General features: G+C 44.1%; 1 protein-coding gene across 7 annotated transcripts in view; it reads left to right on the forward strand.

Moving 5' to 3' along the window:
* LOC141116956 (NACHT, LRR and PYD domains-containing protein 3-like) overlaps nucleotides 1-13830 on the forward strand; it is a 226283-nt gene that overhangs the window by 25652 nt on the left and 186801 nt on the right. For all 7 annotated transcript variants that reach the window (XM_073609480.1, XM_073609482.1, XM_073609481.1 and 4 more), the window contains exons 2-3: nucleotides 5474-5605; nucleotides 13491-13580. In XM_073609480.1, coding sequence (XP_073465581.1) covers nucleotides 13547-13580 — 34 coding nt within the window. In that variant the 5' untranslated portion in view covers nucleotides 5474-5605; nucleotides 13491-13546. The remainder of the gene's footprint in view (nucleotides 1-5473; nucleotides 5606-13490; nucleotides 13581-13830) is intronic.

Raw genomic sequence — 13830 nt, forward strand, 5'->3', positions numbered from 1 at the left:
CTGAATACTTTCCATCCTCACTGTACATCTTGACCCCGTATCCAGCACGCTTGCTGGGAAGATACTGTTTGAATGACAAGCGGCCAGAAAACTTAATCAGGGACTCATCAACGCAGAGAACTTGATGGGGAGTAAACAAGTCTGCAAAACGTTGATAGAAGTGGTTTACGAGGGGTCAAATTTTGTAGAGCCGATCGTATCCAGGGTCACCCCGAGGACGACAGAGTTCATTGTTGTTGAAGTGCATGAACCGCAAAATCTGCTCATATCGTGCCCTGGCCATGGAAGCAGAGAACACGGGCATATGGTGAATTGGGTCAGTGGACGAATATGACCGCAACTCACTCTTTTTAGTTATGCCCATGTTGAGGGAAAGGCCCAGAAAGGTCTTAAATTCGAAAACCGTAATTGGTTTCCAATCTCTGACAAGGGAGGACTGGGGATGAGCGCCGTTGTATTGACCAGCATGCAAATTACTTTGGTCCACAATAGATCTATAGAGATCTTCGGTGAAAAACAGTGAATAAAAATCAAGTGACATAAAATCAACTGTTTCCACTTGAATGCCGGGTTGGCCAGTGAATGGGGGAAGTACAGGTGCTGCAGAAGTGGTGGGCTCCCAATTAGGATTGGTGAATTCTGCAGGAAGGGCACGATGGGCCTGTCTTTGTCTTCTTGGTGGCAGCGGGACACTACTCGTGCTTGCCACCTCGCCAGCTTGAACTGCAGTTATGGGACTCGCCACGTCACCACGTGTTACTGCAGTGCTGGTTTGACTGACCAGGGTGTACTAGGCCGCTGGTGCTTGCCAGTTCACCAGAAGGAATAGCGGCGCTAGTACTTCGCTGTTCCATACGAGAGCCCTGCGGTTCTTGCACCTCAACAGCAGAAGATCGGGGTCTGGTACGCTTGACCTTGGCAGGGACCACAACTCCGTTTTCTTAGCTATCTGTCATGGAGCCGTTGCTGTCTACAGGATCGTATTCTGAGCCTGAATCTGACAGATGAGTGACTTCCTCTTCACTATCTGTCATGCTCAGAAAAGTGTAGGCCTCTTCACTATTGTACCTTCGATTTGCCATTTTGGGCTCTAAATTTACTGGTAGAGTAGTGAGACTCAGAGGTAAAAAAGCTCCTAGGCTGTCAGCAACTGTATTAAACGCTACCAAAAAAACTGTTAGTGATCGCAGGGATCAGGCCTGACTCTGCGAACGCTGCAGTTATGTGTGTTTAGTGTTTTGTAAGTGACAGTGATCAGTCGATATTGCACTTGGGTGGGCTGGGCTGGACTGGGCGGAGGGGTAAAACGCAGGTGCTAGCAGGTATCTGGGCTGATCCCGCTAACTGCGTTTTTGGGAACCCTAAACTGCTGGGGACGCTAGTATAGATCTGATCGGATCAGATATTGATCCGTTCAGATACTATACCACTATGGTAGGTGTATGCTGCGTGCGTGGGTGTTAGCGGTACTGGCACTAATCTGAAGCTGCCTGGGGTAACGTAGACCCTATTTGACACTAAAAGCTAATTGATATCACCCGCCGGGCGATCAGGGGGTTAAACCTTTAGTGGGTAATAAACGGCGGGTATAAAAAACAAACTAACCAGCATCACCCGTAACACTTATACGGTGATCACTGGTGAAAGGGTTAACTAGGGGGCAATCAGGGGGTTAAAACCTTTATTAGGTAGTATATGGGGGTACCTGACGCTATAAAAAGCTGACGGTGAACCTAAATACTTACCTGGCTAACTAGTGTCACCTGTGACACTAATACGGCGATCAGAAAAAAGATCGCTTAGTGACACTGGCGACAAGCGAAGAAGGGGTTAACTGGGGGGTGATCAAGGGGTTAAACCTTTATTAGGGGGGGTTAGGGGGTACCCTAGACCTAAAGGGGCCTACCACTAACTGCCCTAACACTTAACAGTCACAAATGACACCAATGCAGTAATCAGTAAAAAAATAAAAACTGCTATTGATGTCACTGTGACAGGGGATGCAGGGGGGTGATTGTGGGGTGATTTGTGTGCCTTAGTGTTCTACTGTTAGTGTAGTGTTGGTGCAGACGTATGCCCTGTACACACGGTCGGACTTTCCGACGGAATATGTGCGATCGGAGCTTGTTGTCGGAAATTCTGACCGTGTGTGGGCTCCATCTGACTTTTTCCGACACACAAAGTTTGAGAGCAGGCTATAAAATTTTCCGACAACAAAATCTGTTAGTGGAAATTCCAACCGTATGTGGACAATTCCGACGCACAAAGTGCCACGCATGCTCAGAATAAATTCCGAGACGGAACTGCTCGGTCTGGTAAAATTAGCGTTCGTAATGGATATAGCACTTTTGTCACGCTGCAATGTTTTAAATTGTTGAATGCAGCGCACTCTCTTCTTCTTTATAATGCTAGAAGAAGGAGGTTGTTTTGCTGCTTATATTCACACAGAGTTTTCACAAACTTATTTCTTTATTATTTCTCGTGATCTCATGAATATAATATTTTTATTTGTCACATCTACCGAAAATATTTCTTTTTTTTATATTTTTTTTGTATTATTTGTTGTATTTTTTTTAATCCAGATCTAGTTTTTTTTGGTGATCTCCAGAATAGTTTTGGGTGTGTTTTATGTGTCAAGTTACCACAACACCATTATTATCTTGTTGTTTTTAATCTCAAGGAGATTGGTTAGTGTCCCTTGTTAATTTCACATTGTATTTTGGAAATGTACCTGCCTACTCACAAACTGTCCGTTTTGAAGGAAAACACATAGGCAAGTATTAGTTCCAAAAAATACCTTTTATTAGGGGGTCATAACCAAATAAAGAGGGAGGCAACGCTGGAGAAACAGCAGAAGATGTAGAAGCCTTTGGTCCCCAGGGCACACATCAACTATTTTCAGGCAAAATTGGGGGCCTGAGGAGTCCATATATAAGGGGGTACAACCTGGTCCAGAAGTCCAAGAGCTCATCAACAGCAGCAGATGACATACATGTCCCCAGGCTTTGGTCATACAAGAGCCTGCATCTTTTTTTAGACCAGACTGAACCCAGGGCCATCACTTTCTTGTCTTCCTTCCACTCTTCCATCCAGTCTGTGTCTGTGGTGTTGGAGGTGTGGCAGGAGGAGGAGGAGGATGATGCAACTCACACAGGTGGGTATTGGGTGTGATTTGGGCCCTCAAACCCTTATTTAATATTTTATAAATGATTTCCTCACACGTGAAGCGTTGGCCCTCCTGCATGTCCTGCAGTTTGGTGGCAGCCATGGAGGCAAACGCCTCTTCATGAGTGGGGGTGGCTCTGAGGGACGCAGAAGCCTCCTGAATCAGCCTGAGCGCTGACTCCTCCACGTTACTCCCCTTCCTGGGTCTTTTGTTCGGAAGACGGAGGGGAGGAAACTGCAATTCTGTGAGGCTCCTACTGGGCCCGGCCACCTCCTGGATGCCACTTACCCCCGCCTCCTCCTGGCTGACACTAACCCCTGCCTCCTCCTTTGTGCCACATTCCACAGCCTCCTCCTGTGTGCCATATTCCACAGCCTCCTCCTGGCTGAGGTCTTCCTGTGTATGAAAAAGGGACATAGTTTTAGTTTTTTCTTCATCAATCACACACAATTTTCATCTCATGACTGTTGCAAATTGAATGTTAATAAATAGAAAAGACTATCATTCTGACCCCAGCGTTTTTCATTCTTGTCCCAATTATTTTTGCCCACTACTGTTCTACTATTGATATGTAAACGCCTTTATTAAATCAGCAATAAGTGATCAATAACATCTAGTAAACATCATTTATGTTTTGCCAAGAAATCTGTAGAACAATGCTATACCTGGCTCAAGCTGGGCTCCTCCACTTCTTCCTGGCTGGAAGTCCCAGGTTGGACATCGGAAGCCTCAGCTGGGGTGGAAGATAGGGTGGAAGGAAGGGTTGAGAGGGATTCTCTGACTTCAGTCTGGTCTGACAGAAATCGCAGTCTCTCATAGTACCACAGCCTGGGTACATAAACGTCATCTGCTGCAGCTCCTGATCTCTGGGAATCCTGGACCTTCTTGCACTCCCTAAGATAAGTGCTCCTCAGGCCACCAATTTTGGCTTTTAAATAGGGGATGGTTGCCATGGGGACCATCGGCTTCACCAACTCCAGCAGTTTCTCCAGCGCTGCCTGCCTCTTTTGTTTATGATTATAATGCGGATGTTTGACCTGCCACAGACAGGGCAGCTCCTTGTATTTGTCTATAAATAGGGGGAGGAAGTTGTGATCATTGAAGCCATCCATTTTCTCTGCAAGACACAACACAAGACAAACCCTAATGTCAGGCTAAATTCTACTAATCTTGTCCCAACATAGGCCTCAATCTATAAGCAGTATAGGCCCAAGTTAAACTTGTACCTTCATTATCACGATCGGCGCTTCCGATACTCCTTCCTCCACTCACAGATCGCACGTACGACGCACGCGTGTTACGCTTTATATACACTGAGCATGCGTGTAACTCCGCTGTTCTTTCTAGTCTATTCCCTGCCGATTTCTCTTTCGGCGCAGTGGGGGAGAACGCACAGCGGAGACAGAGCAGGTGCATGATAATAGCAGCAATGAGGAGGAGGAAAGCCCAGAGCCAGAAACATCACGATCATGGAGGAGAAGATTTAAGGCCTCAAATATGGCCTTTGAAGAGATGGTGGAGATGGTGGACATATTGAAGAAGGCCGACTATGACGGGAAGCATGGACCTTACCCAAACCCAAATGTCAGAAAGGCCATGATCATGGCTAAAGTTGTAAAGATTCTGCGCCGGAATTTTGGGGTACGACGATCCAAGGATCAACTCAGGAAACGGTGGCCGGATCTCAAATTAAGGGAGCACGATCAGTATAGAAGGATCAGGAGAGTGCTGCAAAAAAATAAGTAGTTGTCCTGTGTTCCTATTCTTTCTTTTTATTAAGTTTGTGCTGCTCCATGTGCTTTTCTTTACTGTTGTACAGTTTAAAATGGCAACTTTCATGTCCATGGGCACATTAATCGTTCATAGGAAACATTGTTCGTTCGGCCACTAAAATATGATGTTTTGGCTATATGCAGTTCAATATGGTTTTTCTGGCCTACTTCTATTAAAAAAAGTTTGTTGTCTAGATGGGTTTGTAACTAGAATGAAATGCAAACTAGATTCTGTGTAAGGAGAGGGCACTCAGCAGCTGTTTATAATCTGGACGCAGAAGCACTAGTGTGGGACAAAAGAACACCCTTTTTATTAGGGGGCCCAAACAGGTGCTCCAGTGGATACTATAGGGGTGTCACCATCTGTGAAACTTGCACAAAACAGGTAAGTATTCAAGCTTTACAAAGGGCAAAAAAAAATCTTCAGCTTGGAACTCTGCCAAAACAGACAATTGTACCTCACTTCCAAGCAATGTTTCATATTCCTATTTCTGCCATCAAATAGCTGTGTGTATACCTATTTTTGTTCACATAGGGGAGAAAAGACTCGGAGGACACCACTCATCAGAGGAGACCACAGACCCCCCACCTCAGGAAGAAGGAGAAATCCCCCAAACCCAACCAGAGGAGGAGGAGGGAGACGTTGTAGAAATTGCCACCACAACAGGTGAGTGTCTGCGACCACAGCTTCAGGTAAGAGATGGATGCCTGCATATTTATAATTCATGGTGTGTGTTTTTTTTGGTGATTGTGATGTTGTGGAAGAGGAATGTCATTTCACCAGTGAAAGTACCCAGATCCTCATCGGGGAGATAATGGGGTGTAATAGAGATTTAGAAAACATAAAGCAAAACATCAATGATGTTCAAAACAAAATGAAGAACATCATTGATGTTTTAGGGAGAATCTAAAACACCCAGAAATCCCTAAATTACTTATTTTTTTTGTTTTTTTATGACTAAAATTTTTTACGTATGTTAAAAGCCAAATTTAGAAGATGCACACAGTGTGTCAACATGTGCTATCTGCCATCACGGGAGATCAATGTACGCGTTTTGTGGGTGCAACCCCTTCCTCGATAATAAAGTAGCTGAGAGGAAGGGGTTGCACCCACAAAACACGTCCATTGATCCCCCATGATGGCAGCTAGCACATGTTGACATTAGGCAATTTGTGTGCATCATCTAAATTTGGCTTTTACATGGGTGACATCACCCCATCTGCTGAACGCAATATCAAACACAGTTTGTACATACTCATGTCTGATATTGCCTTCACTTTATAAAAGTTGAACTGTGTAAGTTCCAGAATTGTGTCGTTTTTAATGGTTTTACACATGCCTGATTTACCTATAAAAGGCCATTTATCATTAACCACTTGAGCCCCGGACCATTATGCTGCCTAAGGACCAGAGGTCTTTTTCCAATTTGGCACTGCGTCGCTTTAACTGCTAATTGCGCGGTCATGCAATGCTGTACCCAAACGAAATTTGGGTCCTTTTCTTCCCACAAATAGAGCTTTCTTTTGATGGTATTTGATCACCTCTGCGGTTTTTATTTTTTGCGCTATAAATGGAAAAAGACCGAAAATTTTGAAAAAAAAATGATATTTTCTACTTTTTGTTATAAAAAAAATCCAATAAACTCAATTTTAGTCATACATTTAGGCCAAAATGTATTCGGCCACATGTCTTTGGTAAAAAAAAATGTCAATAAGCGTATATTTATTGGTTTGCGCAAAAGTTATAGCGTCTACAAACTAGGGTACATTTTCTGGAATTTACACAGCTTTTAGTTTATGACTGCCTATGTCATTTCTTGAGGTGCTAAAATGGCAGGGCAGTACAAACCCCCCCCCCAAATGACCCCATTTTGGAAAGTAGACACCCCAAGGAAATTGCTGAGAGGCATGTTGAACCCATTGAATATTTATTTTTTTTGTCCCAAGTGATTGAATAATGACAAAAAAAAAAAAAAAATATTTACAAAAAGTTGTCACTAAATGATATATTGCTCACACAGGCCATGGGCCTATGTGGAATTGCACCCCAAAATACATTCAGCTGCTTCTCCTGAGTATGGGGATACCACATGTGTGGGACTTTTTGGGAGCCTAGCTGCGTACGGGGCCCCGAAAACCAATCACCGCCTTCAGGATTTCTAAGGGTGTAAATTTTTTATTTCACTCTTCACTGCCTATCACAGTTTCGGAGGCCATGGAATGCCCAGGTGGCACAAACCCCCCCCAAATGACCCCATTTTGGAAAGTAGACACCCCAAGCTATTTGCTGAGAGGCATATTGAGTCCATGGAATATTTTATATTTTGACACAAGTTGCAGGAAAGTGACACTTTTTTTTTTTTTTTGCACAAAGTTGTCACTAAATGATATATTGCTCACACAGGCCATGGGCATATGTGGAATTGCACCCCAAAATACATTTAGCTGCTTCTCCTGAGTATGAGGATACCACATGTGTGGGACTTTTTGGGAGCCTAGCCGCGTACGGGGCCCCGAAAACCAATCACCGCCTTCAGGATTTCTAAGGGTGTAAATTTTTGATTTCACTCTTCACTGCCTATCACAGTTTCAGAGGCCATGGAATGCCCAGGTGGCACAAAACCCCCCCAAATGACCCCATTTTGGAAAGTAGACACCCCAAACTATTTGCTGAGAGGCATGGTGAGTATTTTGCATCTCTCATTTGTTTTTGAAAATGAAGAAAGACAAGAAAAATTTTTTTTTTTCTTTTTTCAATTTTCAAAACTTTGTGACAAAAAGTGAGGTCTGCAAAATACTCACTATACCTCTCAGCAAATAGCTTTGGGTGTCTACTTTCCAAAATGGGGTCAAAATTGGGGGGGTTTTGTGCCAAAAAAAAATACTTTGAACCCCCAAACATTATATATTTTTTTAAAGCAAATGCCCTACAGATTAAAATGGTGGGTGTTAGAATGGTAGCGTTCAAAACATTCACCAATGCAAAGACCAGGATTGTCAGGACAGGAGGGACAATAATAGCGGGTGTCACGCCTATATCCGCGCTTGCTGCAGACACGACATCTTTTTTGGGGGGGTTCGTTGGGTAGGGGTACTCGGGAGGACATAAAGAAAATGCCTCTCATGCAGCCGACTGCATTTGGTTGGGGATGTGAATGGGGGAAATACGGGCGCTGCAGAAGTGGTGGGTTCCCAATTAGGATTGGCGAATGCAGCAGGAAGGGCATTATGGGCACGACGGGCCTGTGTTTGTCTTTTTGGTGGCAGCGGGACACTACTTGTGCTTGCCACCTCACCAGCTTGAACTGCATTTATGGGACTCGCCACATCACCAACTGTTACTGCAGTGCTGGTTTGACTACGACCGGGGTGTACTAGGCCGCTGGTGCTTGCCAGTTCAATAAAAAGCTACCAAAAAAACTGTTAGCGATCGCAAGGATCAGGCCTGACTCTGCGAACGCTGCAGTTATGCGTTTAGTGTTTTGTAAGTGATAGTGATCGATCGATACTGCACTTGGGTGGGCTGGGCCGGGCGGAGGGACAAAACGCAGGTGCTAGCAGGTATCTGGGGTGATCCCGCTAACACTGCATTTTTGGGAACCCTAAACTGCTGGGGACGCTAGTATAGATCTGATCGGATCAGATATTGATCCGTTCAGATACTATACCACTAAGGGAGGCGTATGCTGCGTGCATGGGTGTTAGCAGTACTGGCGCTAATCTGACGCTGCCTGGGGCGACGCATATCACCGCCGGGCGATCAGGGGGCTAAACCTTTATTCGGTAATAAACGGCGGGTGCCCTGACACTATAAAAAATAAACGAACTAACCAGCGTCACCGTAACACTTATACGGTGATCAGTGGTGAAAGGGTTAACTAGTGGGCAATCAAGGCGTTAAAACATTTATTAGGTAGTATATGGGGGTCCCTGACGCTAAAAAACGTTGACGGTGAACCTAAATATTTACGTCCCTAACTATCGTCACCAGCGACACTAATACAACGATCAGAAAAATGATCGCTTAGCGACACTGGCGACGGGGTGATCAAGGGGTTAAAACTTTATTAGGGGGGGTTAGGGGGGTATCCTAGACCTAAAGGGGGCTAACCCTAACTGTCCTAACACTGTAACTGTCACAAAGTGACACCATGCAGTAATCAGAAAAAAAACAAAAAAAAAAACAAAAAAACTGCTTGGTGTCAGTTTGTGACGGGGGGGGGGTGATTGGGGGGTGATCGGGGGGGCGATCGTGGGGGGGGGGATCGGGGTGTTTTGTGTGCCTGGCATGTTCTACTGTGTGTGTGTGTGTGTGTTTTTCACTTACTGTGCAGTCTTCTCTCCTCGGCGCCGGAACGGAAAATACCGAGCCGAGGAGAGATGACATCATTTCCTTTGCTGCTGTTTAGCATACAGCAGCAAAGGAATGTTCCCATTGGCCGGTGGCGATCGCGAGGGGGGAGCCACGAACGGATGGCCTCCCCCTCATCTCCGATCGCCGGGGGACAAAACAGGACCGCCTCGGGCACCGGGGGGGGGGTCTAATCGGATATATGTACGTGATTTTGCCTGCCCGTGCCGCCTTGCCGACGTACATCGGCGTGAGGCGGTCCTTAAGTGGTTAATGTGACCTAAAAAAATGTTATACAACAAACATGTTGATTTGTTCAAAAACCCTTTTATAAACGCACACGTGATTGTTGATTATCAATCTTTTTAATCAAAGCACAATGTGTGGCTTCTTCTTTCAATGCTCAAAAGCATTTTTTGGAGTAAAGTTGTTGTTTTCAGTGACAATGGGGGTTATTTGCTAAAGGCAAATCCACTTTGCACTGCAAGTGCATTTTCAGTGCAGTCTCAAGTGCACTTGTAGTGCAAAGTGTAGTTTCCTTTAGTAAATAATAACCAACAGTGCTTTCTAATTTTACACAATCACGCCATTTTCATGACTCCCCAAATTTCGGTCATGGTGTTGAAAATGATTAATATTTTTGTCAGTAATGCATTACATGACAAACAGCATAATAATAGTTAGCCGAAGAAGAGATTGTCACCTCATGTGTCAATGTAATTTCAATGTAATTTCATTTGCACTGTTGAAGAAAAAGGCCAAAAATATATAACATTAATAAAAGATAACCGAGGAGACAGCTAATAGAAAGCCAAGCAGTAAATCAAAGCAAATATTTTTTCAGTTTCAAATATATTTTTATTTAAAAAATGTCTCAGACATTGTCTGGCATATCGATGGCCCCCCTACCCGCAAAGTATTCCAGGTATCTTAAATGGACCTCGCGGGTGCTCTGGGGGGGCAAGCCAGGACGCCCACTTTCAAGCACCGTCAGGGTTGGTTCATTGATATGAATTCCGGCCTCAGGCCCAACTGAGGCAGCATAGTTGAAAGAATTTCTCCTTAAAAATTTGTGGAGAACACAGCAAGACAGGATGATGTGATTGAGTTTATATTCCGCCATGTGTATCGGTGTAAGAAATAGGCGGAACCGGCTGGCCATTATTCCAAACGTATTCTCCACCACTCTTCTGGCTCTGGCCAGCTGGTAATTAAAAACCCTCTGGTCCGGGGTGAGGGTCCTCATAGGGAATGGCCGCATAAGATGGTCCCCCAGCGCAAAAGCTTCATCTGCAACGAAGACGAACGGGAGTCCATCCGCATTGTCTTCTGGAGGTGGCAAGCCCAAGCTGCCATTCTGGAGACGCCTGTAGAACTCCGCCTGGGCGATGACTCCACATTCCGACATCCGGCCATTCTTCCCCACGTCCACATACAGGAACTCGTAAGTAGCCGACAGTAGAGACACGCCGTGAGAGCTCTTAAGTAGCCGAGGGTGGGGCCACCCGTGACGTGCCCGGGTGACCCCGCCCCCCTCTGATGCAACGGGGGTTTCCAACTTGTATCGTCGGGTCATAGAAGGATTAAATCGCTGGAATTTTTAAAATTTTTTTATCAAAGGACTTGTCCCAAGCTGTTTCTGTGTTTCTTTTACCAATTTTGTCACTTTTTGGGTGAAATGGTAGGGGTACAATGTACCCCATCACCAATTCACATAGGGTGGCCGGGATCTTGGGGTCCCCTTTGTTAAAGGGGCTTCCAGATTGCGATAAGCCCCCGCCCACAGACCCCCACAACCACCGGACAAGGGTTATGGGGATGAGGCCCATGTCCCCAGCAACATGGGGACATCCTCCCCATGTTGAGGGCATGTGGCCTGGTACGGTTCAGGAGGGGGGGCGCTCTCTTGTCCCCCCCTTGTTTCCTGCAGCCTGCCAGATTGCGTGCTTGGATAAGGGTCTGGTATAGATTTTTGGGGGGAGCCCCACGCCGTTTTTTTATTTTGGCGCGGGTTTCCCCTTAAAATCCCCTTAAAAACCTGAAGGGACTGGTATGGATTTTGAGGGGGACTCCTACGCCATTTTTAAAAAAAAATTGGTGCAGGGTTCCCCTTAAATCCATAGCAGACCTGAAGGGCCTGGTATGGAATTTGGGGGGACCCCCACGCATTTTTTTTTTTTTTTTTTCAATTTTGGTTCGGGGTTCCCCTTAATATTCATACCAGACCCAAAGGGCCTGATAATGGACTGGGGGGGACCCATGCCGTTTTTTTTTCAATGACTTTTATCTGTCGGGACCCGACAATTCATTATAGCCAAGAGTAGTTTTAAATTACTTTTTTTCCTTTAGAAATGTCATTTTGTGCAGGGACTGTTCTAAACACGGAAAAATGGGCCACTTTACAGGCATACTATAGACACGAAAGGTACGAAATTTAAAGGAATATTTCACTTTTATTGTTTCACTTTAAGCATTATTAAAATCGCTGCTCCCGAAAAAAAACGGACGATTTTAAAACTTTTTTTTGCATTGATCCATGTCCCCTGGGGCAGGACCCGGGTCCCCAAACACTTTTTATGACCATAACTTGCATATTAACCTTTAAAATTAGCACTTTTGATTTCTCCCATAGACTTTTAAAGGGTGTTCCGTGGCTTTTGAATTCGCCACGAACACCCTAAATTGTTCGCTATTCGGCGAACAGGTGAACACCCAATGTTCGAGTCGAACTTACGTTCGACTCGAACATCGGGCTCATCCCTAGCTATAAATATGCACTGATCACTGTATAAATGACACTGGCAATCAAGGGGTTAAGTGTGTTCCCCAGTGTGTTTTCTTACTGTATGGGGGACGGTCTGACTGCAACAACACAGAGATCTGTCTCCCTGCTTAGCAGGAAGACAGGATCTGTGTGTCATCGCCTGACAGAACGTAGATCTGCTTTGTTTACATAGGCAGATCCCTGTTCTGCCTCTCTGTGGGGAACGATCGCGGATGGCTGACAGACATCGTGTCCACCAGACCTGTTGATTGGCTCCCCCGCTAGCCAATCTGTGCGGCATGCCCACACAAGCTAGTACATGAAACGACATACCTGTACATCTTTTCTCGCAGCCGAGCCACCTTGCTGCAGTACAACTGCGGCGGGTGGTCGGCAAGTGGTAAAACACATATGCTAAATTGCACATTATTGGCTTGAAAATATACAACAATATTCTAAAAACAGATTGCCTATAGAATTACAAAAATGGTAGACTCTATTATGTATTGTTAAAGTTATACTAATCACACACTGTTTAATTTACATAATCTCTATCATTTCTGTGTATGGTTGATGGCACTTTAATTATTTAAAAAATATATATATATATATATACCTTTTTCCTGATGGATATACAGCTGTCACATGACCCAGCTCTCTCCCAGCCTGTCTGCAGGGAAACATAAGTAGACGCTTCTGGTCCTCTACTGCTGGTCACATGTTCAAATAAAAAAACAGCCTTTAGAATCCTGAGTAAAAATAAATAATTAATATCAATAAACTGTTTTATATTGTCATACAAATATATATTTGAAATCAAACCTTCAATATTTTTGGCAATAACATGGTGTGGTCGGATTTCTGCCAGTCACATAAAGTGTCATGCCCCTCCAGTCTGTGTCTTAGAATAACAGGGAGGTGAAGACCCCATCAATCCACATTTAATATCCCACCCCCATTGTGTTTAGCTAGTTAGTGGGCACAGAGGAGGAGGAGAAGGATGGAGGGAGTGGGTTGTCATTTACCACTGTGTATATGCCCACATGTGTGACGGGCATATACACACTGACTTTTAAAAAATAATGACCTATCTTTCTATCACATCACAGTGGAAGTGACAAGAGACAGCCTATTATCATATATACTGTATATGTGACCTTTTTGTGTGTAGAGTCCAGGGTTGCAATTATAAAGATTTCATTTAGTGATGTACTAATGAATACAGAGCTTTATTAATTTGTGTCTATTATATTGCCTGGAGTTCAGTAAAAGTTGTTTGTCTATCTCTGGATTTTATATTTGGATATACAGTTATGGAAAATAAAGACCCACAAAGATTTCAGTCTGCAGTAGGAAATTAATCCTTGGTTATCTTTTTTCTTCTGGTTAATCTTAACAATATAGCAGCCATTAGTGACAATGTATCTCTTTGTCTAGGTGTTCAATGACATGACTGGGATTCTGCCGTAGAAGAAATAAGAACAAGAAAAAAGATGGTGGAGAGACGGAGAGGAGCCTTCATTACCGGTAATCAGAGATAAGTCATTGCTTGTCTTTTTTATATTTATTTATTTATATATATATAGATATAGATAGATATAGATATATATATATATATCTATATATATATATAGATATATATATATAGATATCTATATATATATATCTATATATAGATATAAAAATGTATATATGATCAGTTTCACCCCCTTTCTGCCCAGGCCAATTTTCAGCTTTCAGCGCTGTAATACTTTGCTGCGGTCATGCAACACTGTAC

The sequence above is a fragment of the Aquarana catesbeiana genome, linkage group LG13 (assembly GCF_042186555.1).
Source record: "Aquarana catesbeiana isolate 2022-GZ linkage group LG13, ASM4218655v1, whole genome shotgun sequence".
In the NCBI taxonomy this organism is placed as follows: domain Eukaryota; kingdom Metazoa; phylum Chordata; class Amphibia; order Anura; family Ranidae; genus Aquarana; species Aquarana catesbeiana.